Source organism: Styela clava, chromosome 4 (genome assembly GCF_964204865.1).
Source record: "Styela clava chromosome 4, kaStyClav1.hap1.2, whole genome shotgun sequence".
In the NCBI taxonomy this organism is placed as follows: Eukaryota; Metazoa; Chordata; class Ascidiacea; order Stolidobranchia; family Styelidae; genus Styela; species Styela clava.
The window spans coordinates 16,695,702-16,723,395 of NC_135253.1; the positions used below are offsets into that span (position 1 = coordinate 16,695,702).

General features: G+C 38.2%; 4 protein-coding genes across 4 annotated transcripts in view; 2 read left to right on the top strand and 2 right to left on the bottom strand.

Moving 5' to 3' along the window:
- Positions 1 to 27,694, bottom strand: part of LOC120326543 (uncharacterized) — a 116,456-nt gene that overhangs the window by 62,083 nt on the left and 26,679 nt on the right. The gene's annotated exons all lie outside the window — the stretch shown is intronic.
- LOC120327180 (tRNA (uracil-5-)-methyltransferase homolog A-like) overlaps positions 1 to 27,694 on the top strand; it is an 82,745-nt gene that overhangs the window by 49,390 nt on the left and 5,661 nt on the right. Inside the window, exons 2-6 of the mRNA XM_039393614.2 lie at positions 24,458 to 24,639; positions 24,924 to 25,059; positions 26,197 to 26,357; positions 26,819 to 26,952; positions 27,202 to 27,371. Coding sequence (XP_039249548.2) covers positions 24,480 to 24,639; positions 24,924 to 25,059; positions 26,197 to 26,357; positions 26,819 to 26,952; positions 27,202 to 27,371 — 761 coding nt within the window. The 5' untranslated portion in view covers positions 24,458 to 24,479. The remainder of the gene's footprint in view (positions 1 to 24,457; positions 24,640 to 24,923; positions 25,060 to 26,196; positions 26,358 to 26,818; positions 26,953 to 27,201; positions 27,372 to 27,694) is intronic.
- On the top strand, positions 5,136 to 10,679 carry LOC120334968 (uncharacterized). Its single transcript, XM_039402808.2, has one exon. It carries the CDS (start codon positions 5,136 to 5,138, stop codon positions 10,677 to 10,679), a length of 5,544 nt encoding a protein of 1,847 aa, XP_039258742.2.
- On the bottom strand, positions 13,729 to 16,611 carry LOC120327242 (uncharacterized). The gene is made up of 3 exons (XM_039393704.2): positions 16,126 to 16,611; positions 15,287 to 15,451; positions 13,729 to 14,784 (listed from the first exon to the last, which is right to left on the bottom strand). The coding sequence occupies exons 1-3, from the start codon at positions 16,204 to 16,206 to the stop codon at positions 14,647 to 14,649; spliced, it is 384 nt and encodes a 127-aa protein (XP_039249638.2). The 5' UTR covers positions 16,207 to 16,611; the 3' UTR covers positions 13,729 to 14,646.

Consider the following 27,694-nt stretch of genomic DNA (forward strand, 5'->3'; position numbering starts at 1 on the left):
AAAATATGATCACTACCACAATAGTTAAAGCATTATGCAGTGCTATGCACTAAGCCAGAGTCGTGGGTGTCGCGGCTTGAAGACCTCCCGACTCACAAATAACACAAATAACGTTAAAGTAAATGTATATTTATTTGCTGTATCAATTTCTGTGCTTCGACGGAAAATGCCAATATATCAGGAAAGTTCCATTGTTGAACTTATATAGAAGCCTACATTAAGTACAGTTATTGAGATGGCGTTTCCAGCTTGCTTCATTCTTCGTAGAGAGCTTCCGATGATAGGTATCTGTTGCAATCGAAAAACATGGAGGTTGATTGCCACTTTCTCGGTGGCAATCAATCAAACGCAAAACCGGATGATGACTGCTGTTGTGATGTCGCATGCCGGACTGCCGAGTGGGTGTATGATATTTTGAAATCCTTAATTGATGCAAAATCTGAAACTACCGTGCACCATTAAAATAGTATAAATGTCAAACAATAAAGTAAAAAAGGTTGCTTGTTGGTTTGAATCCTGGAGACGCTCACTCTTTGATATCAGAGAAAAATTACGAACGAAACCAAATTGGTGACCGTACATTTGCACCCACGTACATTTGAACCCATACATTTGCATCGGTATATCCGCGGGCTCAAGCTATATGCGGATGCTAAAATCCATGGGTTACGGTTAGTATGGGTTCAAATATCCATAAAAATTTTGATAGGTGCAATAGTATGCAGGTGCAAATGTCGTGGGTTCAAATTACGGGTGCAGATGTACGTGAGTGCAAATGTAATGGAACCAACCAAATTACTTCCGCAGCCGATAACGATATCACGTGTTCATCTTTAAAATTGTCACTGTTAGGAGACTCGTCCCGACCTTTTCATTTTGTGGCGTCAAATTGAGTCTACACGGTATAACTCGACTTGGAAAGAATACCTAGCTGGTATCACCGGGCCACCTTCGATTGTCGTGTAGTATAGCCCCAGACCCGTAAATTATTATCACCACATTATTTCAGCTTCCACCCGCACCCTAAATCAGAATAGTGAAAAACCCAGCTGCGGAGCCTGTGGTGTCAACCTTAATTACACCGACTGAACAGATGACGGGACAACATCAAGAGTGCTAACGATTTGACACTTATGACGCACCATCTGTTCTTTCGAATATATAAGCCGATGAACTAGAAGGAAGAAAGGGGGACTGAGAGATGAAATGAGATAAGACATAGTTGACTTTCTGTGTGATTTGTATGATACTACTATTAATAAATATCTCAAGAACTCAAAACGGTATTCGAAGAGCTAAAGAAGTATATATATATAGCACACCGTACTGCGACGTTTAGAAAGAAAGGAAGGGAGTATATTAATGGGACACCGGTACGGTCCCTGCACTTACTACACGACAATCGAAGGTGGCCCAATGATACCAGCATAAGTTGCCCTAAGATTTTATAAAGGGCGGTGTAAATATAGTTATTTTGAGTGTACGGGATATGCGGTGTGCCTTGGTATAGCCGCTTCGGTTTTGGCATCTGTCATATCAATTCTGGTATCATATGTGGTAGAAGTGCGTTTGCTACTTGCGTCTCCTTGTCGTTTGTTTGTTGTCGTATTTGACAACTTGTGTTTTAAAATAGGGAACAAACGCCAGATAACCATAATAGTCAGTACCGTTCCCCAAAAGAGAAATAAAGTTAGATATATCCCGGCGACGATAGGCTTTGTGATGAAGGAAAGGGCTTGTTCTAAAGTACTACGTAGTCTGTTCGTGGCATACTGGAGCGCGTACGATGTGTTGGCGCTTTGCGAATACTCCATGGTGGAGTCAAAATTTTCAAGTAACTGCGCTTTTATCAGGTTCGTGTGCGACATTGATAGAAGCACATTAATCTCATCTTCGCGATTTGCGTCGTGAGTTTGCGTTGACAATTGACGTACAAAGTCAATCGGTTCGTAACTCGCATCGTTGCGAGTCAGAGAGGGGCGCAATAAAGTAACTCTCGCTTGTGCAAGAGTGTAGTTCACATATGTGTAAAACTTTGAACGTTCTGCCGGAATGATAGCGTTCCAGAAAATGGGCGCCAGAGTATGCTTTCCCGTCTGAGAATAATTGAGCGATGCGTTCATTATTTTTCTCATCAGTTCATTTAACCAACGATTTAGTTGCGAACAGACTATCGTAGTGTAAATGTGGAACAAGCGTTACGTTTATTTTTTCACATGCTATCTCTAGCAGAAGATCGCCGCTTGTAATCGCTGCCCTGTTTCCTCCTAATATTGCCCGAAGGTCTTGCTAGGGTTCGGTAATTGTTTGCCAAAGAATTTTCTAATTGGCACTTTAATAATTGCAAATCTACAGTTATTTTATTAAATACGTCTGCCGGGTCACCAAATGCAGGGACCGTACCGTGGTACTATTAGTATACTTCCTTCCTTTCTTTCTAAAGGTCGTAGTACGGTGTGCTATATACTTCTTTAGCTCTCCAAATACAGTATCACAGTTTTAAGTTTATGAGATATTTATTAATAGTAGTATTGTAGGGACAATAATATCAAGTTGATTGAGTTTCGGTAATTCGGGCAAAACTAGTATTATTAGCTGTAAATCGGGTTTAACTCAGATTCGTTGAATTAGGGCAAAACCAGTTGGTGTGCGTCATTCGCGTCGCAGACCATAGCCCGACGACAAAACATATTGTTTTGATCGGACAATATATATTAAAGCTCATGCCGTCCTTGATAGTACATTAAATTAGGGACTCAAATTAATATATATAGGCACATCATGGTTTTTATTAAAAAAGATAAGACGGGAGTGTCAAGTCAGAAAGTAATGGTATTTATACATAAGATACTGGAGAATTGTAACGATCAAGTTGGCAATAAAATATCAATTGTGGGCTGGTGAATTCTGATATCTTTGCATTCGTTGTTGGGAGTGGAGATCAGGCAAAATCAGAAAGAGGGTGCAATAGAGATCGAGCTAAGGATTGGACCGCTTCCCTCAGCCTTCACTACACAACAACAATAATATAATTATAAGGGTACAGTATCATAAAAATCATACAGAAAGTCAACTATGTCTTATCTCATTTTCTCTCCCCTTCCTTCTAGTTTATCGGCTTATATATTCGACCGAACAGATGGTGCGTATTCTGTTTAGCCGGTATAATTAAGGTTGACACCACAGGCTCCGCAGCTGGGTTTTTCACTATTCTGATTTAGGGTGCGGATGGAAGCTGAATTAATGTGGTGATAATAATTTACGGGGATGGGGCTATACTACACGACAACCTAAGGTGACCCAATGATACAAGCAACCTAAGTCAATCAAGTTCATTTTTCCAACGAGCGAGAAACCAACCGTACACAAATTCCTGAAAAAAGTACAGTATCACGGTTTCACTGGAGAAGAAGATCCGTGGGAAACCAAAGCTGGTTATCCAGTAGCGACCCCCAAGATTCTAATATCTAACTAAAAAGATGAGGAAATTTGAAGATAATTGGGATGGCTATTCGAAATGTTCTTTTTATCTAAAATACAATTTAGTACGTCGCTCAATGTGGTATGGAGAAAATCGAAATATTACATCTTACCTTACTTTAGTAACAAGGGAGCAATGCTCAAATATTGAGGTTGCGTTTCGGTGCCGGTAAAATTGGGCCTCAAAGCACAGAGTTTGCTAAAATTATCGGATGCCAAGCAACAAGATCTCTTTGTATTATTTGTAGGCTTGTCCAAGGGAATGGGATTTCCTTGGGAATCGCCCCATGGGATGGGATAGCACACATTTGTATTTCACAAAGGACTTAATTGGCACGGCAATTGAGGCGAGCGGGACACGTAAGACAATTGGGACAATTTTATAAAATAAGTGAGTGATAAGTAATGATAATCCATTCTATAGCTTTCCAGGGGATCTGTTGGGCTGATTGGAAAGCAAATGTCTCATAACCCAGAAATTTTTTCATTGCGATCGGTCCAAAGAAAGTTTTTTTATTGATATGGCAGCGGGTATCTGTCAATCCAGCCGCGCTCGTATGATTTTGCGGTTTAAAAGATGTTTAGCGTCGTTTCCGGGATGGGAAAGAGTTTGACCAATCACTGGGAATTTTCCCCAGTAGTTTTGGCGTTGGAGGCCCTGATACTGAATTGTCATAGTTATAGACAATACTTCTGAAGTTAACAAAGTCAATAATTTTTGTCGAGTTGCAGGTCTCTTTGTACATGTAGTCCTATTTAGTATGCACTAAACCTAAAATTTCATAAATTCAATAATTTTTATTGTATTGTATTCCAATGGGAATCCCATGGGATGGGACAGGCATAAATTGCTATGGGTGGGATGGGACAGAACAGAATACGTCCTATGGACAATCCTGATATTTGATCCGGCCGAATTTTAAAGCGCGTGAAATGAAATTCAAGTTCTTAAAACGCGAGAACCTTGAGCTAAACCACTTTCTTCGTTAAGTATATGGTGGTAGGGCAAAGTCCACATTAAGCTCTGCTTACTTACTGTTCACGCTAGCCTAATATCGCATTTTTTATGGTCTACTGATATTGGCATACTGATTTTGATCTTGGAATTATGGTCCTACATCCGGGGCTTTGCTCAGCTGCTTTCTAGGATTTTCGATGTGAAGTGCGCTTATCTCAGTTTAGGGTTAGTAATGCTAAATTTTGTGGGTTTCTGGCTTATATGGGTTTCATTAGACAAACTTTATAGTTGTATGATTTTATATTGTTGCAGATTTTGTTGTTCTATGTACGCTGAACGTTGTTAATCGTTTGCTATAATAACTGATATCTAAATTTTGCATTGCCGTTTGCCATCTTCAATCTTTACAAAGAAAATTACATTGCTGCATTGGTTTTCGTTTCTACAACTTGTGTTCTGTGTGTTTCACTGGATTGGGTCATTGCTGTCAGTTTTCAGTTCAAGGTTAACGCATTTCAACCAGCAAACTGGCAAACCAGAGAATTAGGCAACATCAAATCTTAAATTATCAATAGAAAACGCTGGCATCTCAAGGGGTCTGGCGTGGGATAGTTCTAAATGATCACTGTCCTGAACATTAAATTAACAACGAGGTACAAGTTTAACTAAAGAAATTAAAACTATATCGTATATAACAATGGCTGAAGATTCTGCACCGCAAATGCAACATGTGATCTCCTCTGGAACACCAGTTGCTAAGCATGACGATGCAGGCTCAACTGGTTCAGCTCATTCTGTTATTTCTAATGAGTCTGTGCGTGCTGAATACAATCTAAAGATGGCTCAACTCAAGTTGGAGCAATTTGATCAGGAAGAGAAACTAAAATCTGAGCTGTTAGAAGCAGAGAGAAGAAAAGCTGCTGAATTGCAAAGATTTCGGCTTGAACAAGATTGTAAGGAAGCTGCTCTTATGGCTGAAATGGCTGATGTGGAATCTAGTGATGGTTGGAAGTCTGTTGACTTGGCCAATACAGCTCTGGGAGATGCTCAGAGGCCTGTGGCTGTTGGTTCCTCAAATGTCAAAAGAAGATTATGTAAGAATAGGTTTCCTGAAGAATTCAATTCTACATCACCTGAAATGTCAGTTCAGGAAAAAGTTCATTTTCTGGGAAATGTTTCTAGACCCTATCAAAAGGTTAGTCCAGGAAAAAATGTTGACAATTCAAAGAGTAAGGCTGAAACGCAATTCTCTGAACATCTATACAAATTGACTCAAGCGATGCAGCAAGGCTTTTCACTTCCTCGTGCTGAGCCATTATCATTTGATGGTGACCCTTTGAACTATTTTTCATTCATGAAATCTTTCGAAAATTTGATAGAAGGCCAGGCATACGATTTTCGCACTAAATTTCAACAATTAGAACGTGCATGCATTGGTGATGCTAAAAGGGTTATTAAGCGTTTTACTTATGAAGAAGATATCGAAACTGCATATTATTCTGCTTTGAATGGCCTAAAAGAGGAATTTGGTCGCCACGATCAAGTTATTGAAGCTTATCGTAAGAGTTTAACTGAGGGCCGTGTACTAAAGATGAATGATCTGTCTGCATTGCGGGAATATGCTTCTGAATTGAAAACATGCCTTGTAGTTTTAAAGGCATGGAAAAAGCCAAATGCAATGGATTTAAGTGAATTTCTAACTAGAATTTTTGCACGTTTGCCAGAAGATCTTCAACGAATGTATTTTGCGGAGCTCTTAGCTTCTTCAAAAAGGTCAACGTTTGCTACTTTGGTAGACTTTGCTTGCAGAGTAGCTCGGATTACATCTGACTGTTGTGTAGCGTCTTACATGAAAAATGCTGCTCGGGTATCTGATAAAATTGCTAAGAATCGAACAAGGGATGCAATTTACACTGCAGTTTCGTCATCCGTTGACGATCAACTTGAAGCATCTGATGCCGTTCCCAGCTCTACTCTTCCAGAATGCTTGTTTTGTAAAGACTATCACTCCATATATAAATGTGAAAAATTCATGGTGGAGCCTGTTGAGTCTCGTCGAAATTTTGCTCGCGTTCAACGTTTATGCTATAACTGTCTAAAGCCCAACCATATGGTTGGTAGTTGCCCTTCGCAAAGTAGATGCAGGGCTGAAGGATGTGGTGCTCGTCATCATACGTTGCTCCATATTGGTCATGTGAACAGAAATAATCAGTCAGTCCCTGCGACAGTACATGGGGCCGGTAATAGCATTTTTTCATCTCTTTCAGTCAATAAAAATGTTTGCTATGTTAGACTTCAAGTTGCACCTGTTAGGGTATTTCTCAATGACATGAAAAAATCAATTGAAGTGTATGCCTTTCTCGATCATGGAGCTACTCGCTCATTTTGTTCCAAGTCTTTATTAGATAGAATGAATATTTCTGGTTCTTCTGAATCTTGTTTGATTAATGGTATAAATGACTCAAGGCAATATATTGGCCACAGGGTAAACCTCAAAGTACAGGGAATTGGGGAATCAACGGTTGTGAGGTTAGATAATGTTTTGGCTTTAGACGCTCTTCCCGATTTAAGAGGTTCTTTACCAAGCAATGATATTACTGCAAAATATCCACATTTGTCTAATTTGAAGTTTTGTAACTTGAATGCTGATAACATTGATCTTTTGATCGGTGCTGATGTTCTTTCCAGATATCCACCAACAGAATATTTGCAAGGCGATGACAATGCTCCTACAGCATGTCATACAATTTTTGGTTGGACACTGTTTGGTCCGGATATTCTGCATGGAAACTCAAAAACCGAAGAAGTGTGCGATTCATTTTCTAATGCTAATTGTGTTTTTCATATTTCCAATCCTATTGTCAATGATTGTGATAGTTTCAGTGCTCCAATGTGTAAAGTTTGTGCCCATGAATTTGCTGATATTAATTGTGACCCATGTTTAACTGGTTTGTCTGTCAATGACAAGAGAGCTCTTGAAATTATGGAAAAAACGACCACCACTGTTGATGGTCGTTTGCAAATAGGACTCCCGTGGAAGAGTGACAACGTCAAACTTCCCAACAATAAAAGAATGGCAGAGACCAGATTAAGGTCTCTGAAACGTCGTTTTGAAACTGATAATGATTTTTTCTGTATGTATAGGTATAAAATGAATGAGTATATTGAAAATGGTTATGCCGAATTATGCCCTGATGCTTTTTCACATACTGATAGAACTTTTTATATTTGCCATCATGCTGTGATCACATCGGGAAAATTTAGAATAGTTTTTGATGGTAGCAGTGTCTTCCAAGGCACTTCTCTGAACCAGAACCTTCTTTCGGGTCCCGACTTGAATAATGGCCTATTGGGTGTTTTGTTGCGTTTCCGTCAAGAACCCATTGCGTTCACTGGTGACATCAAGCATATGTTCCACCGAGTTAAAGTGAGCCCTATTGACCGTGATTCCATGCGTTTTTTGTGGTTTGAGGATGGTGACATGACAAAACCTGTCCTTGAGTATAGAATGTCGTCTCATTTTTTTGGTTGTGTGTCTAGTCCTTGTGTTGCTACATTTGCTGTGAGAAAGGTTGCTGATGATAATTTGAGTGGTGCTGATTTTGACACTGTTCAAACACTTGAGAGAAATATGTATGTTGATGATGTTTTGAAAAGTTGCGAGTCGTCTGAGAAAGCTATTAGTTTGATTAATCAATTGTGTGAATTAACTGAAACAAAGGGGTTTCATATGACAAAATTTGCTAGTAATTCAAGTGAAGTTAATTCATCAATTCCTAATTCGGAACTTGCTCCCTCACTGAAATGTTTGGATTTGAATGGGTCTGGTGTTCACCACGCCCTTGGTGTGAAATGGAATATGGGGCCGGATGAACTGAAAGTGTGTGTGGACATTGAACCAAAGCAAGCAACTCGTAGGGGTATATTGAGTGCTGTTTCGTCTATTTTTGATCCACTTGGCCTAGTCTCACCTTTTGTTTTGCCTGCTAAGCGTATATTGCAAGATTTGTCTAGTGAGGATTTTTCATGGGATGATACTATTTGTCATAGTCATAAGGTTCGATGGGAGAATTGGGTTTCACAGTTGTCAATCTTGAATGATGTTTCAGTCCCTAGATGTTACAAGCCACCTGGTTTTACGCCAATTGATATACAATTGCATTGTTTTTGTGATGCCTCTCAAGATGGTTATGGTGCGGTTGCGTATTTACGTTTCATAGATGCTAATGGTTCTGTTCATGTTTCATTTGTGAAAAGTGTATCAAGAATTACACCTAAGCGACCTATCACGGTTGTCCGCTTAGAATTGATGTCAGCTGTCGTTGCTGCTGAGTTGTCCCAGTCCATCAAAAGAGAATTGGACTATGAGATGTGTTCCTACTATTTTTGGACCGATAGTATGTCTGTTTTGCAAATGATTAATAATCGCTCTGAAAGGTTTAAAATTTTTGTCTCTAATCGTATTGCCCTAATTCATTCATTGTCTAAAGTTGAATCTTGGTTTCATGTGAGCTCTGAATTGAATCCTGCGGATGTTCTATCTCGAGGAGTTATGCCCAAACATCTACCAAAAATGTCTGTTTGGTTTGCCGGCCCAGAATTTTTGAAATTAGATCGCTCTCATTGGCCCAAACCTTGTTCTGTGAAATGTGACAATAATTTTGCCTCTGAGGTTAAAGTTAATTTTGTCTCTACAAGTTCTAATGAATTTGCCTCTGTTTTTGATTTGCTCAAACGCTTCTCTTGTTTCGAAAAATTGTGCCAAAGTGTTGGGTGGTTGCTCCGTTTTAAGGCATACATGAAATGGAAGTTTCGCAGTGGTCCAAGACCGCCTGTGGGAAACTTGAGTGTTGATGAGTTGGAATTTGCTATGCATAATGTGGTGAGTCTGGTTCAGTTGGATTCCATCTCGCCTAGTTTGTTGCAGTTGGGTTCCCGAGTGAATGATAGTTCTCCCCCTTCAAGTAGCAATTTGAAACCATCCACGAGTAATTCTTCGAAGTTATTGTTGAAGTTGAATCCATTTTTTGATGAAAATTGTCATGTGTGGCGAGTTGGTGGACGACTGAAGCATTCCAATTTGCCTTACAGTCAGAGGTACCCAATTATTCTGCCCCAAAGTCATCATGTCACTGAGTTGATTGTACATATGTATCATTGCAGGGAGGGTCATTGTGGTACTTTGCATACATTATCTGCTCTAAGAGGAAAGTTTTGGATCCTCAGAGGTCAGTCTGAGGTTCGGCGAATATTGGCCAAGTGTATGGTTTGCAAGTTACGTTCGGCAAAGTTTAGTAGTCAATGGATGGCACCTCTCCCTAAATTTAGGATTGAACCTGGTCGAACTCCTTTTGATAAATGTTCAGTAGATTTGTTTGGTCCACTCAAGGTTAAATGCGGTAGGCGTGAGTTGAAACGTTATGGTTGTATTTTTACATGTTTAGCCACGCGAGCTTGTCATATTGAGTGTGTTGAGTCGATGGATACACCATCCTTTTTGAATGCTTTGTTTCGTTTTTCTGATCGTAGGAATACTCCGTCACTTATTTATTGTGACAATGGTTCAAATTTAATTGGTGCAAAGAATGTGTTGGCTCAAGGCATGAACAATTTGGATGCTACCCGTATTGAAGGTGAATTGGCACGGAAGGGAATTAAATGGGAACATAGTCCTCCTTCCGCCCCTTGGCAAAATGGTGTTACGGAAAAGATGGTTCATTTAACTAAACGTATTTTGTATGCTCTTGTAGAAAGACGAACGTTGACAGATTTTTCCCTTATTTCATTTCTCACAGGCGTTGAGAGAATTTTGAATGATAGGCCAATCACGCCACTGAGCGATGATTGTAGAGATTTTGCGGCCCTGTCGCCCAGTGCGATTTTGCATGGTTGTCTTGACACCTCCCTCCCTGCCGATCGATTTTTGAAAACTGACGAGTATAGGGATTGTTGGCGCAGTGTTCAACGTCTATTGGATATGTTTTGGTCAAGATGGACCAAGGAGTATTTGCCCCTCTTGCAGTCTCGCAAGAAGTGGACCTTGTCTGGTCGTAATCTGAAAGTTGGTGATCTGGTTCTTGTTCATAATGAGAATTTACCGCGTGGTTCTTGGCCTAAGGCCATTGTTGAGAAAGTTTTTCCGGATGGTGATGGCATGGTGCGTAGGGTCGAAATTAGAACTGCTACATCTAGTGCTATGCGGGATGTAAGACGGCTGTGCTTACTTGAGGGTAGTGAATGATGTTGTTTGATATTTATATTTTTTTTATTTTTCTATTATTCAGCTTAATTGTATAATTACACCGTTTTTGGGCCAAGTGTTTTGGGCTAGCTGCTTGTGTTTGGTAAATGATTCTTAGTTTCCCTGAAATTTAAATAATTTCCCGGGGCCGGTTATGTTCACGCTAGCCTAATATCGCATTTTTTATGGTCTATTGATATTGGCATACTGATTTTGATCTTGGAATTATGGTCCTACATCCGGGGCTTTGCTCAGCTGCTTTCTAGGATTTTCGATGTGAAGTGCGCTTATCTCAGTTTAGGGTTAGTAATGCTAAATTTTGTGGGTTTCTGGCTTATATGGGTTTCATTAGACAAACTTTATAGTTGTATGATTTTATATTGTTGCAGATTTTGTTGTTCTATGTACGCTGAACGTTGTTAATCGTTTGCTATAATAACTGATATCTAAATTTTGCATTGCCGTTTGCCATCTTCAATCTTTACAAAGAAAATTACATTGCTGCATTGGTTTTCGTTTCTACAACTTGTGTTCTGTGTGTTTCACTGGATTGGGTCATTGCTGTCAGTTTTCAGTTCAAGGTTAACGCATTTCAACCAGCAAACTGGCAAACCAGAGAATTAGGCAACATCAAATCTTAAATTATCAATAGAAAACGCTGGCATCTCAAGGGGTCTGGCGTGGGATAGTTCTAAATGATCACTGTCCTGAACACTTACTATCCAATCCACTGTTGTGTGAGCAAAAGAGCATTTGGCTCTCGTGGACTTTTTGTAACAAACCCTTGTTATAAATTTGTTGGTTAAAATTTCAAATCTTGTTTTAATCAATGATATAAAAAGCCGTGGCGGACAATTCAAATCATGACAAAACGGAGAACCTATACGATTAGGTGAACTGGAAATAATGCCGCGTTAATTATTACTTCAGCGCGGCGGTGTGGCTCAACGGGCTAAGCGTTAGGAATACGCTCGCCACCGCACCTCTAATTACTCTGCGTGGGTTCGCAGGTTCGAATCTCATGCAGGGATGATTATGTGCGAGAAGATTGCTGGACTCCTCGCCGTCGTTGGGTGGTTCACGTAACCGCTGGTCGGTTACGGCTTCCTCCACCACCAAGTCCATGCTTCCGAAAACAAAACAATATAACTAATCCCATACCCGACTCGGAATGGTTACCGGACGAGAGGCCGTGGTTCGCCATAGGTCTTATCTTATCGGCTTTCCTCTCCCCGGGATAAATATGTAAATCCTATCCTAGCTACACGCTGCCATTACAATTGATATGTGACGTCACTGACTGACAATGGCGGGCAACCGTATTCGTCAACTCAGAGATCATAATGATGGACGGCAAGTTCCATAGGTGGTACAGTTGGGCTCAATGCGCTGGACTCCATTTATATATAACGCTGTACACAAAAAGAGGCTGAAGCCTAATTCAATAGACCTTTGGCGCCCGCAAAATTTTTCCTATACTTTACCATTACAAAATTTTTGGGGTCTGTTTTAAGAGTGGTTTCGCAAGTTGGCGCCTGTAAAATGGGGTATTTGTTCAAACCATCATTATGATTCATCGCATACAACTAGGGCTGTCCAAAATCGAATAATTTTTTGATTCGAATCGAATATTTTCTCCGAATCGAACCGAATATTATTGCGCAATAGTAAATCTGTCTCTATTATACAATAAATGCCTGCCCTTCGATGTTGTGGTAACGTATGTGCAGTTACATCAAAGGAGATCACACGCTTGTATGACCTGGTCAAAAAAATTGGAGAACTCCAAAATTTGGGTCTCGAAAACTGTTGAGTGTTAAGAGTAAAAATTGCACTATTCAAAAATTGCAATCTCAATTTTGATGGATTCAGTTTTAATAGGACATATAAAGCCTGTAGATGCTATTTTAATCCTATTCACTAGTCTTTATGTTTTTTTGTGTAAATTTCAGCAAAATAATTACATTCATCAATATAGATAAAACTGTTGCTCAAGTTCAAAATTGCATTTAAAAATTTCAAGCTAGTTTGATGACAATATTATTTGATGACTATAATATTGTTAGTGTACAACAGCCATCAAAATGCAAGAGTGCAATTATTTGTCTTGGTATATAGATGGATAATACAGTAATGCCATCATAGGAAATTACAAATTCCATTTAAAGAAGGTATTGCCATCATAAGGATCCCAAAACCTGTTTCAGCTTTGAGTTGCCTGTACCATGTTCCTATGATAACTAACTCAACAGCTTCAAATCGATTCTATTTATAGAACTATCGTTTTCTAAATTCTCTCCTTTTTCTCCTTGTTCTCTCTCAAAAACGTCACGATCGATTATACCTTGTTATGACGACCATGCATGAAATGGCTAATCACGTGCCACCGGGCGGGCATTAGTAATGACATGTTTATCACAAAATGAAGGCGAGAGAAATATCGGGAAACCAATTAAGCAAGCCGGGAGCGAGAGTGGTCTGAGCTCGGAGCGCCGCCGCTTGCCCGATGAAAAACATCCCGTAAAAATATTTCCGCTTTATGTACCGGATACCTAATTTTAGCGATTCGAAAATTAGCCGAAAAACGATTCGAATAATTTGCGATTCGATTCGATTTCGAATATTTGGTTCGTTTGGACAGCCCTACATACAACAATCTGTTTTTTAAAAGTACCGGTAAAATTTTTTAGCCTAGTCTATCACAGCTATTTCTACACTAATTTTTTAATACTGCAATTAAATTAAAACTTAAAGAAGATACCGTGATCATTGAATTATCTGATTTATATTTAAATTTCCGAAACACAACTGAAAACTAACGATTAGAGTTCAAAAACGCGAAAACGAGGTAATGTTTACGACCACGCCTGAAAATCTGTTTGAGTGAAAAAAGTGTCTGAGCGAATGCGAAAGGGGAGCATTGTTATGTCACTTTTTGCATCTTGTTGATTGGCCAATGTCATTTAGTAAACAAGGAAGTCGATGCCCGGGGAAAGGTCCATTATGGAGTACCGTCCTGCACAAGATAAATTTCTGTAATTTATCAAAATTGTTTGTGAATAAGTTTATTCGCCAAAACAGATTAAATTTGAACTGTGAAGCTATAATCTAAAATATAATTTATCCCATGTAATGGTATTCATTTAAGAATATGCAATAATGTAAATATATCACATGAATGCTAAGTTGCTTTTGCTACAGAATTATGTAAACAGCACACCACAGATGAAAAACTTTAACTAGTATAGGAAAATTTTTTATCCGAGTTTAATGAAAAATTATTGAATTTTCACAGAAACTTCCGAGGCAAAATAATGAACAAAATTTTTACAAATGGAACAAGCACAAGATGCAAAAAAACATCAAAATCAAGATATCAAAATAAATTCATGAATAACGCAACAAAGATATATAATATGGATGAGATGTCCATAATGCGACCATTATTTTTCTTTTGAATTCTATCAATAATCATGAAGAAACATTCGGTAGGGTAAAAAATATTTAAACACTAACCGTAGGTAAATACAAAATGAAATAAAAATATATAAATGGCAAGGCACTGACCAAAGTAACAAAAAAATTTTGTTCTTAATAATGAACACAGTGAAAATGTTTCATATAAACAGTTGGTAAAAAAAACACCTGGGCAAGCTTCAAATGCAATATGTGAAGAACAGTTCAAAAATCAGAAACTACCAGTAAGTCACAGTAAAATTTATGAGACAAAAATAAAAACTGAGAACAACTTGAAGAAATAATGAAAGTCATTTCAAATGAGGTGATTCAGATGAATAATGAAAAGCGAGCCAGGTTCAAAAAATATGTTCAAATGTAATTCAACACAATACAGAATATGTAGAAACGAGTTAATATAAACTTTACTTAATTAAGTAGAATACTTGTTGTTGAATTTCATAAACATAAATTTTGAACTGACTGAATACAACTTGTTCACAATCACAGACTAAAGAATACCACATGTGGCGGTGATGACAACACCCAAAGTGAGTACAGTGACAAACAACATCATCCCAATCCATGAGATTGATGCAGAAATGTAGGAGTATCTTGATCGTAGCTCAGCAGAATCAGTCTTTTTAGCCTGATACATTAGCGAAAAGGTATATTATTAGGAGCTCCAGAAGTATGTGTACCAATATGGAGATAACTAATTTTGTTCGCCTATTTTACATCAAATTGTGTAAAGGAACTGAAACCTGTATATTCACTCGACTAACACAGACAGTCCCTGAACTCGTAATAGAACTAAAATTAGGAAAATCGAAATAAAATTATGGCTTAACCCTAACATACTACGGGAGTACCTACTATTGAAGCTAGAGACAAGTTTGAATGTTTCTCGAACTGCAATTATATGACACTGTAAATAATATACCAGGAGAATCAATGTTTAGAAAAGACCATTATGACTGTTACTACTATTTGTACTGATTTTCCAGAAGTTGGCTTACAGACATGAGAATGTCATTATGTGATACGTCAGGTCTGATTTATAGTAATAAGAAACATTATATGAAAAAATCGAATACAACTATCTGAAGCAGAAAATAAAAAAAATCAGTCTAGTAGTTTCAGTTACATACCTCAAGAGCATAATGAATGCTGATGAATCCAAAAATAATTGGGAGAACGCCGAGTGGAAACCAACAAAAGATAGTGGTGAATATAGCAATCCGTAAATCCGTTTTCATCACTGGATCACAAATTTTGCAAATATCTTCAGGTGGCGGTGGGATATCAATAACAATCTTTGAAATAAAAAAAAAGCTTGTTTAATTGGTGGAGGATACAGTCATAAAAACAATTTAGATGAAATATTTGCCATATATGCTACAAAATATCCTTCGTAGTCGAAATAAATGACAACAATAAACTAAGACAAGTACTGAACAAGAGGCTGTGATTCGTGATGATTGGCTACCTCTGCGATCAGTCTATACAAATGAAATATTAATTGGATTGGTATCACCAATTTCCAGATGTTGCCAACCCTGACCTGCGTTGGTAACCAAACTTGACTCGCCACACATGCTATATTATAGGCTTTACCCAGTGATAAATATGAATTATGATATGCATATATTAGGCCTATGACGTACTGAATATAAATGTGCAGGTGTCATTTTCCACTTAATTTGAAATCATGATTGATGAACAATTCCCTTCTATCCAAGATTTTATTTGCAATGATCATACACCACTGACTGACTGAACATCATTGCATTGAGAAAATGATGAGACAGTGATACAAGCATTTCTGCATTTGTTAGCAAACTATTTACAAACATCAGAATCAAACAGCAGTTCGAATAGTATGTATGATTGTATACAAAATTATTATGATTTTATAGCATATACTCTTGTTAAAGCTGCAAAATTTCAGCATACATAGAAATAGCAAACCTGTAACTTTTTAACTCACCAATCCACCTTTCTTGGGAACAAGGTCCTTTTTAGCTTCTACACCTTCTGCATCACCCATTGACCTTGCAGGCTGATCCATACTTAGATACCGGTACTACAGTACTAACGTACAGAACGTATAAAGTAAGCTAACGTCAATAGGAGCTTAAATTTTGAACCAATAATAGGCTGTAATGTATTAAACTGTATGGTGAGGCAGGAAATAGGACTAGTGGCACACCAATCTGCACATGTCAGCCAGGTGAATGTACAGATGTAGCACAATATGTCAGAATATATATAAAACCACGGGCACGGCACCAAGATATATATAAATATAATAATAATGACCGAAGTACACACTTGAAGACTTTTCTCAACATCGCTGCAGATCATAAACGCCCGAATGAACTTCTGTTTGTTTGGACGCTTTCCTGGGCGGCAAATGCACAGGTTTTGTCCAGTGGTTCCCAACCTTTTTTTGGCTCTCGACCCCCTTTGGCGGTTTACAAATACCTCGCGATCTCCTGCCTCCCTTTCTATACTGTGCATATCAATAAAATAGGCGACGAAGTGAATATTGTGTAATTTTTTTTAATTTTCCATCATGCTGCAGTTTTATTCAATCTGACGACTGGCATTGAAACCGCGTAGCCAACTGCGTAATTCGTGGTTGGGTTTTTGACAAAGCTAATCTCACATTTGTTTCGGAATTCGGAAAGCTAGTTTAGCCAGTTGCGGATAGGATTCATACATGGAGCACTAGGACTAGGCTGGTGATTTTTCACAAAATAGGTCACGTGTGACTGAATCACAACAAAGATCAAGAAAATGATCTTTCACGTCCTCTGGTAGGTCGGTTACGTCCAGAGAAGAAGACGTTGAAACAATATATTATAGACTACAAGCCTACCCTGCAGTAAACCCATGGTATCGGAATCCCGGCGTTCCACAGCATTGTTTCGAATCATGCGTGTTAACTACATCGCGGCGCGAGGAAATGCAAACGAGTTCGTGTGACGTCACAATGGTTAACATGCCCTAAACATCTCGCGTCGCTTTTACTTGTAGTCCAGCGCAGTGATTCTCAAACTAGGGTTTGAGAGCCGCATGCGGCTCTCAACAACCTTTCCTGTGGCTCTTGTTAATGCTTTAAAAAATTAATTACTTTCAAGATCAGTTGGTCGAATGGATTCCCCGTGTTTATTTTCGTAGCTTTGACTAATCTACAAGATGCAATAGTGACGCAACAGTAAGCGTTTTCGCGGCGACTCGCACACTTTTCACTGGGAAAGATTTTAGACATGGCTGTAATCATTGGCTTGCTTTCGTAGATTTTCAGTTTTTGTCGCATTTCCGAATATTATGTATACACCAAATAACTCAATGATTATTTTAATTTCTAGACATTTTAATTTTGCTCCAGTAATCGAAAATAGTCCCAAAATTTCTGGCGATCATCTCAAGCGGCTACTGCACCTTGCAGCCTTCCCGATTACGACCCGCTTTGACAAACCTATTAGAAATCAAAGCCAAATTAAATGGCTGTTAGGGTTAAAGTTGGTATTCTAAATTCCCGCCCTTTCTCGTTTTTGGCAAGAATAGGGGTCGCCGGAAAGTTTCATATTTCTAGTATACCCTTGCGTTCACATCAGCGACAGCTGTTGAATCGTTGAATACATTGAGAGCTGATTTCAAAACCAAATTACTTTTATTCTGAGTTTTAGCCTCTGCCTTGGATTTGATCTTCCTTAATCCTTATCACCGCTTGTAAATTAATCGTGCATGTACCGAGATGCAGATATTTATTATAAAATGATAATTGAGTTTTTCATGCTTTTCTATGGTGTTCGTGTAATTTTAGTATTAGATAGATAAACCTAGCAAATTTACGATTGCGTGAATCCTGAATGTTGATTTGAAATAGCGATTAAATAAATTGGCAATAAAGGCATTTTTAGGCCTTTGTGCCTAATAAACGCTGATTATAACGAATTCCTTCAAGTTTTAACGTTTTTTATTCAACAAAACAACACCCGATGGTTAATACAGCTAAAATACTTATTGAGTAATGCTCAATTTCTTTACGGAATTTGCAAATTCAGCACTTCACTTTAAGACTTCGATTATGTCATGCCTTCAGGGCTTAATTATTACTGCCCAAATGCTTCAAAATTTAACGATTGTAATCATTTTCAATGATAATAGACGCAACAATTCGTGAACGAGTCGCAGTGTGCATTGTTACAACGAAATTCACGATTGATTTTACGTTCTACTCTTGGTATAGCGGACATGCATGGTCGAGTGGAATGTTTACATATTCGAAACATTAGGCTACTTGGGCTACTCTTATCTGGTTACAACTTAATCAGTGTTTTTCATACAAGTAACCAATACCAGCTTTTGGAAAAAATTTTGGTCATTTTTAAATCCATGGTATTTATATAACTAGAGTTTTCTAACGACCTAAAATCGCCTTTTTCACAATGAAACGCCGAAAAGTCATTTTAACATTTAATTTTAATCAACTTTATGTTCGGTAATGTGAGAAGTGGCTAATGACACCAAGAATGCGTAGTTTAAAATCTGGGAAATTTATTTTAAATACCTAATCTGGTTTGACGTTTCTAAATTTACGGAACGGTCGGTACATTTTTTGCAAAATATTGACTTAACGATATGTTAAGAGCAAAGATAAGCATATATATCACGATAACGCAAAGACAACGACTTTTCAAATTTGATTTTTTTTTGATAGCGAGCGCCGTGGGGAAATCTTGCACACTTCACGATTGAGTTGGAGACGCGCGGGTTCGGTGTCCAAGCAGAGCGGCGCAGGTCACGTGGTTCCAGATAATGAAATAGTAAAATGCCATTCGAATATTTTATTAGTCGAATATTTTACCCAGCCCTAGTTGTTACGTGTGTTGTTGTTACGATAACTTGGTAGTTTAAATACGCGCTTGAGGTTTGTAGCTATTTTACTTTGCGTTGTTTGTGTGCGGCTCTTCACAGCTTTAAGGTTTGAAATGCGGCTCTGGGACTAAAAAAGTTTGATAATCACTGGTCCAGCGGGTAAGCCCTCAAAAATGATGGAAATGTGCACTTTTGGAAGAAAGCATGAAACTTGGCACACATGTACAGTAGCATCCCCTGATCAATTTTAGATATGGTGCCATCCGATAAAATACCTCGTTGCCATGGAAACGAGGCATCATCCGTTTAAGTGAAATGAACATTACTTTATAAAAGGATATTTTCAAGACAAGAGAGCTCTACTATGCTCAAATATATGGACACGTAGCGCCACCCAGTGGCAATAATTTTGATGGCGTCATGACGAAAAAAAAAGTAATAGCCTTCTGGAGAAAATTTTTATCTTTGACCACTGAAAATATCAAAGCAATTGGTCCAGTATTCGAAGAGAAAAGCGATTTTTTAAAAATGGAGACGGAGACAAACAACAACAAGAGAGCTACGCACAAATATATGGACACGTTAGACCAGAGCGAATCAGTCTTTACCGGTACCTTTGACGCTACCGGTACCCTCAAAAAAGTTCTGAATTTCCAGTAGCAAGAATTTTGCAGAATCAAAACGTACAGCCAGTCATGACACTGACTAAAATCCGTGTTCCCATGGATAAAAAATAATACAGCAAAATTTTAGACGAAATATCAAATTTCATAGAATTCACGCAAAATTTTGAAATAAATAAAAGTAATAGCCTTCTAGCAAAGAAATTAATCTTTAACCACTGAAAATTTCAAAGCAATTGGTCCAGTATTCGAAGAGAAAAGCGATTTTTTAAAAACGTGTCAAAGAACAAGAACAACAACAACAACAACATAATATTGAAACGATCGTTATGGCCACTAAACGTGTCCAATAACAAAAACAACAAAATTTTGAAACGATCGTTATGGCCACTAAACGTGTCCAAAAATTTTGAAACAATCGTTATGGCCACTAAACGTGTCCAACAAGTGAACCGATGTGTATATAAGAAGTGAAGAATATGATCAGGAGTGCATTTTGACAATTTCCCTTGATAACAGAATACCTGGTTACCATGGAAATTGGGGGCATTCCTTTTATTTGTAAACAGATGATGTCGTTAGCTTAGCAATTACCCAGATGTTAGATAGATGTTGAAATACGGTTGAATCCTAATTGATGACTAGAATCGACAACATTTCGACCTCTATCTATCGACATGTGCCAGCTAGGTAAGCCAAAAAATAATTTAGACTCTTTGGATATTGAACAAACTTCAGAAGCAGAAGCTTACCTCTCGAATAATTATTTTATTGGACACGTTTAGTGGCCATAACGATCGTTTCAAAATTTTTTGGACAGGTTTAGTGGCCATAACGATCGTTTCAAAATTTTGTTGTTATTGTTATTTGTCTCCGTCTCCATTTTTAAAAAATCGCTTTTCTCTTCGAATACTGGACCAATTTCTTTGATATTTTCAGTGGTTTTAAAGATAAAATTTTTCTCCAGAAGGCTATTACTTTTTTTTTCGCTATGACGTCATCAAAATTATTGCCACTGGGTGGCGCTACGTATCGATATATTTGAGCATAGCTCTCTTGTTTCCCTTCAGGTTAATGAGCTACGACATCATCTGTTTACAAAGAAAGGGGAAATGCCATAGAACATTCCCCCTACATCAAATTCTCTGCTGCAACACCTACGTAGAGCAATCTTCCAAGATGTGTTTATTTGGAGCAAAGCAACAGAGGTTTCACAAAATTTACCCAATGCACAGAGATGGGGATGGGAAAAAGTAGGAGACAAATTTTTACGAAGATGGATGTCTATCCCTGAAGCAGCAAAAATTTGCACAGAGTTGATTCATTGTGGCTGCAAGAAAGGTTGTGCTGCTCGCTGCAAATGTTTCCGTGCTGATTTAGCATGTACACCACTATGTTTCTGTGATGGGGATTGCGGAAATAATGACTGACATTGCAAATTGATCGGGCGATGCTACTGTACACGTGTGCCAAGTTTCATGCTTGCTTCCAAAAGTGCATGATTTTACCTCTTATCCGCTGTTGGTTTTTAAGCAAGAAGCGATATTCTGGGGTCTCACGACAGCTATTAGAATCTTTCGGAGGCAGACGAGAGTCCATTCCGGACCTCTTCGCGTTCTAGTGACAATATTTAATCTAAAGCTTAGTATTATGTTCTACTGTTTTGCATGACCTTCGCGACCCCCCTAGAGTCCCGTCGCGGGCCCCAGGTTGGGAACCACTGTTAGACATTCGAGATTTTGTAGATCCAGCTCAAATGAACAATCTTGAAAGAATGCCTACCGGTACAATTTAAATTGGTTGATCGTTATGAAAGGGATCTCCTCATATTTTACGAAAGAGAGCGCTTGCAGGCTTGCGAAATGTAGGCTATGCTTCAAACATGAATTATTACAATTTTGGATGACGTATGTTCTCATTAATTACTGGACCAATTGCTTTGAAATTCTTTCGAATCGATTTCTTTATCGTGTTTTAGCCTAAATTCTGATCCACATTTTTCCCTATTACTTTTTAGGTTATACCAAAGTTAGAAAGCGAGACGGTATAATCGGTGTAAAATAGTTGATCCAAGGTTACGATAAGAGAACATCAAACGAGACAGTTTAATCAAAAAACAACTTGAAAGGCCACACCGGAAATCCTACGGTTGTTATTATCATCGCCACTCGCGACGTGGCTTGAACATATAATAGATAGATAATTTATTTTGGGAATTATCTCGTGTGCCTGCCCACCAGCACGGACACAAAAACACAAGTCCAGTTAAATGAGGCTTGGGCCAAACTTAACAAACAAAATACACGATAGTATTAAACTTTCGGGCTGTTGTACTCTTAACTCTTACATTGATAATGACCAATACAATCTCATTCAAAGATAATGTGGGGAGTGGAATGTAATAAATTGGCGACGATAGTCATACTCATGAAGCCATAAAAGCTTTAAGAAAAACCAAGCCATGAAAAACTACACTGATTGCTAGATTGGGCATTGCGAAAAAGATGATAAGTGGTTTAATATACAAACAAACGCAGAACCATGACGGGAAATTCGGTGTGCGGACACTCATAAAAACAATTATATATCAGGAAAAACACTAATCACACACATCTGGCATTGACGCAGCGCAAGCCCAGATCTGTGATCGCACGCTCGATTTATTGTGGCCATGGAAGAAAGACCATGCAATCCACGCTCGATCATTTAGGATAGAATTTACAAATTTATCCCGGGGGAGAAGAAAGCCGATTAGGCGGCCTAATCATATGGCGAACCACGGCTTCTCGTCCGGTTACCATTTCATGTCGGCCATGGGATTAGTTAGTTATTTGTTTTCGGAAGCATGTACTTGATGGCGGAGGAAGCCGTAACCTACCAGCGGTTATCGTACGTGAACCACCCTACGGCGGCGAGGAGTCCAACAATCCCCTCGCACGTAACCATACCGGAATGGGATTCGAACCTGCGAACCCACGCAGAGTAATCAGAGGTCAGGTGGCGAGCGTATTACTAACGCTTAGCACGATGAGCCACACCGCCGCGCCGATACCAGGAATACGGTCTCTCAAAAGTAGGGTTGGGATTTCGGGACCAGTTTTTGAAATCCCGGTATCGGGATATCCTGGGATTGAGCCGTATAATCCCGGGATTAAGTAAAAGATTGAAACAACTTGCATGGCAATAAAATCAAGTATTTTTTTACATGTAATATCGACGCAGAAATATTAGAGCAGTGGTTCCCAGCCTTTATTATGTCTCGGCACACTATTTAGCTCTTTAATTATTCGCGGCACACCTATCACAAAACACGAACATTTTCTACCCATAAAGAGGGCGATAGCCAAACGCGAACAAAATGTTAATAGTTACCGATATTAGAACTCTTTACTTACATTAACGTAAATGAGAGCGTCTTCGGAGCACCTTACATTATTGTATAAAAGTTGCGCGAGCTCACGGGTAATACGTGGTCCTCAAACGCACCGCCGATCACGCGCTTCGGTTTGCTCGGCCTTCTCTGTTGCACGTTACGCCTTTATTACTATCACATGTATTCGCAATCTTATTCATGTTTGTTACAATTCAATAGGTTTCTCCCATTGAATCAATTCAATCATTCAATAATGTTATTGTCGGCAGTTGCGAGAGAAATGAAAGTGGCAAACAAACTTTATTTCATAACAACAAATTATTTTCGCTAAAAACAAATAGGTTTAAAGTTGTTATAAACAATTTTCACAGCCTGACGTATCTTTTCACGTTAGGAATTTTGTGCAAGGACCGAGGATAATTTGATGGCAAAGATTATGGCATTTACTATGTCGAAACCGGTATGTTAGTCGTTGGTCGAAACGCTTATTCGACTTTTCAGACCGCAGAAACTAACCGAAAAAGATAACCGTTTTTGTTCTCGAGATATGGAATAATCAATTCCACCACGGTTTCGTGAGGTAGTGCAATTTACTAAATTTATGAAGGTTTTTTTAAGTTTCATCGAATCAGTGTTTGGACTATCACGCGTTTCAATACTGTTTTTTTTCTTTTATTATTTACTGGCGTTACAGATCGCAAGGGTGGTCAAAAAACTATATATTTTCATCGATATCGAATAATTTTAACGAATTGTCGAATTCGGGATGTTATTCCGATTTAACTTGTGGTTCGGCTTTGATCTTATTTGACACCCTTTGTAAATTGACTGTCCCAATTTTAAGCTAAAAATATTATCATTTCTGACGCGGGATGCAGGTATTTATGGAGACGATAGTTCCCCTTTTGATTCTACTTTTCAAAGGTGTGGCTGTTTTATTTTTGTAATAAATAGTGAATAAAAACCCTGCAAATTCATTGCGTGAATCCTGAAATAATTGCGAGATCGGGTTTGAAAAAAAAAATAGTCCAAATCTTAGGATTTCGGGATTGGGATTTTCCGGGGTCCCAACCCTACTCACACGGTTACCAGAATTCAAAAGTCTGATTCAAAATTTTCTTCAACCTGGCGCCAAAGTATTTACTATTTTCAATTGATTTGGAGTCTATTGCCTGAATATTCTCCAACGTCGTCGTCGCAGAATTGTCAGACTTAAGTATGCCGAAGTATTATCGAGGTCATGTGAATATAAACTCGACAGGGCGCAGTTGTTCCGGACATGCTTGAGGTTTATGTTTCAATTGCGACAAATGACATTTCGTGTCATCGTTAGTGTTAACCTCTGACCTATGCTGTTAGGCTATTTGGGTGAATCAATATGCGCACGGTATCCTGACTGCACTGTTGTAGCATTTCAGAGTTGAGTAAGTAATGAGCAAGTATTGATAGTGCGAAAATATGGATTCGGACCAACCAGTTGCTGCAAATGGTGGTGGAAATGAAGAACCAAATAATGGATCAGAACAGTCTGCAGAATTTGCCTACATCAATAGAGACCAATTTACATCAGAAGCATTCAAAATAGAAATAGGGAATATCCCGAAATATTTTGGATTCGGTAAAAAAGGCTATAGTCTATCATTTTACAAAGACTTATTATATAATTAAGTTTTAACAAAATTTACATTTTTTGCTACTTCAAACAGCTATATTTTGAGATTTCTAAATTCTAAAATTCTTTTTTTTTGCATAAGGCATAGCAAGAAAGTTAAGAGTTTAATATTATTTCGTCAAAGACATTGCAATAGTCATCTTTTCGAAGAAAAGTTTGTTGAATGTAAAAAAGATTTATTTGATATCATAATATGTAGTTTCTAATTCATTACTAATATATTGTTTCAGGTGAATGCAAAAAGTTGTTAAAGAACAAATTGAAATTGAATCCTCATAAAATCAAGCATATTCCCAATATAAGAAAAATCTATGTGACTTTTCGAAATGAAGAAGACAAAAACAATGCATTAGAAAAATTGTCCAAGTAAGCATAGCTAAATAGCATATTATTGGATTTTGTTTTCATATTTATCCTTTGGCAGAGGAATGGCATTAGGACTGCTAAATTACCTGGCATACGGTACCATGGCCTCTTGCCATTAACTTGATGGTGGGGTAAGCACTTCATGATGCAGTAACGTGAACCATCCTACTATGTCAAGGAGTCTAGCAATCTTCTCGCACATAAATATTTTAGCACAGGAGCGAATTCGTGCACGCAAAATACATCAGCATGAATTTGGGGGTCTTACTACTTACTGAATACAGCGCGAAACACCGCAAAGAGCGCAAAACAGCGCGAAACAGCGCAAAATAGCGCAAAACAGCGCAAAAGAGAGGAAAACAGCGCGAAACAGAAGGAAACCAGCGCAAAACAGAGGGAAACAGCGCAAAACAGGAGACGCAGTCATTACCACCTCCTGCCACGAAAGAACCACGGCGCCTCTCGCCATGGTTTTATGGCGCTATTTCCGGCATATTTACAAGGTTATGTACCGGATTATAGGTCATCATGCGAAATTTTATCTACCTTTTTGGTGCTCCAGAAGTATGTGCAGCAATATGTCGCACAACCTGAATCCGCTACACACACACACACACACACACACTATTTTCAGGTTGTGCGCCATCTTGGTGCACATACTTCTGGAGGTCCCTTTTTACCTGACCCTAACCCTAAAGCCAACCATATCCATATGGAAAATGTTCTAAATTATGGTACCCTAAATGTGTCACCAGCAGGGGCAGACCTGCCATTACAGCATTACTGGCTACATACGTTGGTTTGTGTTTTTAATTTGCTGCCGTGGTACTCCAACTCAAAACAAGGTGCCCCGAACTCATTGCAAAATTTTTTTCTGCTTCACACTGTTAACCTCTGTTTTGCGCTGTTTTGCGCTGTTTCCACACTGTTTTGCGCTGTTTCCCTCTGTTTTGCGCTGTTTCGCGCTGTTTTGCGCTCTTTGCGGTGTTTCGCGCTGTATTCAGTAAGTAGTAAGACCGTGAATTTGGTATTGTTGGGAGGAATCTTCCTATATCTTATGATGCTTTGTGCATTGTCTATTTATGCTCTCCAGTGTTATACATGTGTTTTATATAAAGTCATTACCTCTGTTTTCAGATATGAATACAAACGTTGCATTTTTGATGTGAAAAGTGCAAAACCAAAGTCTGATGCCATGGCAGTAAAACGTGGCGCTAATGATGATGATGTAGAATCTCGTAATCCAAAAAAAAATCGATCTGTGGAAGATGATAGTTTGTCAACATTGACACCATCTGGTAAAAAGTTATATCTCACTGATTAATATGTGTTATCCGGCTGATAAAAAGGAAGCATGAAATGGCTAATAACATGCCACCGGGTTGAAAAAATCTGAAAAATTTATTTTAAATACTTTATCTGGTTTGACGTTTCTGTGCCCTTTTTGCAAATAAGGAATTGCAACAATACGTTAGGATCAAAAAGGAAGAGAAAAATATTTTGCCCAGCCCTATCTGATGAAAATAACAGACTTAATCTCATTGCTACATTTCTAAATATACCAGTATAGGGAGTTTTTGTAATGCTTAATGATTTTCATTTGGATAGTTTAAACATACATGATCCTTGTGATTCTATATCCATTCTCAATAACGATACCTTTCAAATCTTAAAGTCAGTGTGCCTTTTTTGTCACTTGGAATTATTTATAAACTTAATTTTTCACCTGGTATTTAGTCAAAATTTATTTGCTTCACAGAATTGATTGTGACAAATACTACAAAATGGCACGATGTTCCATATGAAGAACAACTAACAAGAAAATATTCTGCTATAAAAGATTTTCTTTGTATTTTAAGAAGCAGATTGGGAAAGCATAATCTGGATAATGAGGTGCTGGGAAAATTAAGATTGGTCATATAATTGATTACCATCCATGTTTCGCTAAATCATTATACATGAAAGAGAGAAATAATTTATCAAATAGGACTTGTAATATTTAGATTTGTAAAAAACAAATTTAGAATCATTTATAATGAATATAAATTTATGGTAACATCGAATCTGAATCTCCCAATCAGGTACCTCTATTGAAATCTGCGAGTTTTTAAAGTATTTTAATATTTTTTTTACCCTGAATAGGTATTTGTATGGATTATGAAAAATAAGGCTGAATATAATGGAATGTGTTGTCAACTACATTCAGTGTTGCCTTCTCCTGTTGTATCTAAATACAGAAACAAGAGTGAATTTACTGCTGGAGTGAACACAGCCGGTCAAAAAACTCTTGGATATCGTCTGGGAAAATATAGGTTGGAGTCCAGGGCTCTCCAAACTGGGGTTCCCAAACCCCTGGTGGGTCGCGAAGGGCTCAATGGGGGTAGCGGTGTAATCTTTTTTGACACCATGTTAAGACAAAATTTTGATCAAATTTGAAAGATTTGAAACCTATACTGAGATCCACCATCACCAAAATAGAGCCGATGTTCAATCCTTTGTGCGAAAATTAAAGGTATCAGCAATTATATATACTTTTTTTCACTGTATATTTCATTATTTTTATTCACTGGATTATTGAATTTTTCTTTATTTTAGTTCCTGAGGGTCGCGAAAAAATTTGCCTGTGCCAAAAAAT

Excerpts from the sequence above, each read along its gene's own strand:
- LOC120334968 (XM_039402808.2), top strand. The coding sequence starts at position 5,136 with ATGGCTGAAGATTCTGCACCGCAAATGCAACATGTGATCTCCTCTGGA.
- LOC120327242 (XM_039393704.2), bottom strand. The coding sequence starts at position 16,206 with ATGGATCAGCCTGCAAGGTCAATGGGTGATGCAGAAGGTGTAGAAGCT. Across the intron at positions 15,452-16,125 it reads TTCCCAAGAAAGGTGGATTG|ATTGTTATTGATATCCCACC; the intron begins GTGAGTTAAAAA and ends TTTATTTCAAAG. Across the intron at positions 14,785-15,286 it reads GCATTCATTATGCTCTTGAG|GCTAAAAAGACTGATTCTGC; the intron begins GTATGTAACTGA and ends CTAATGTATCAG.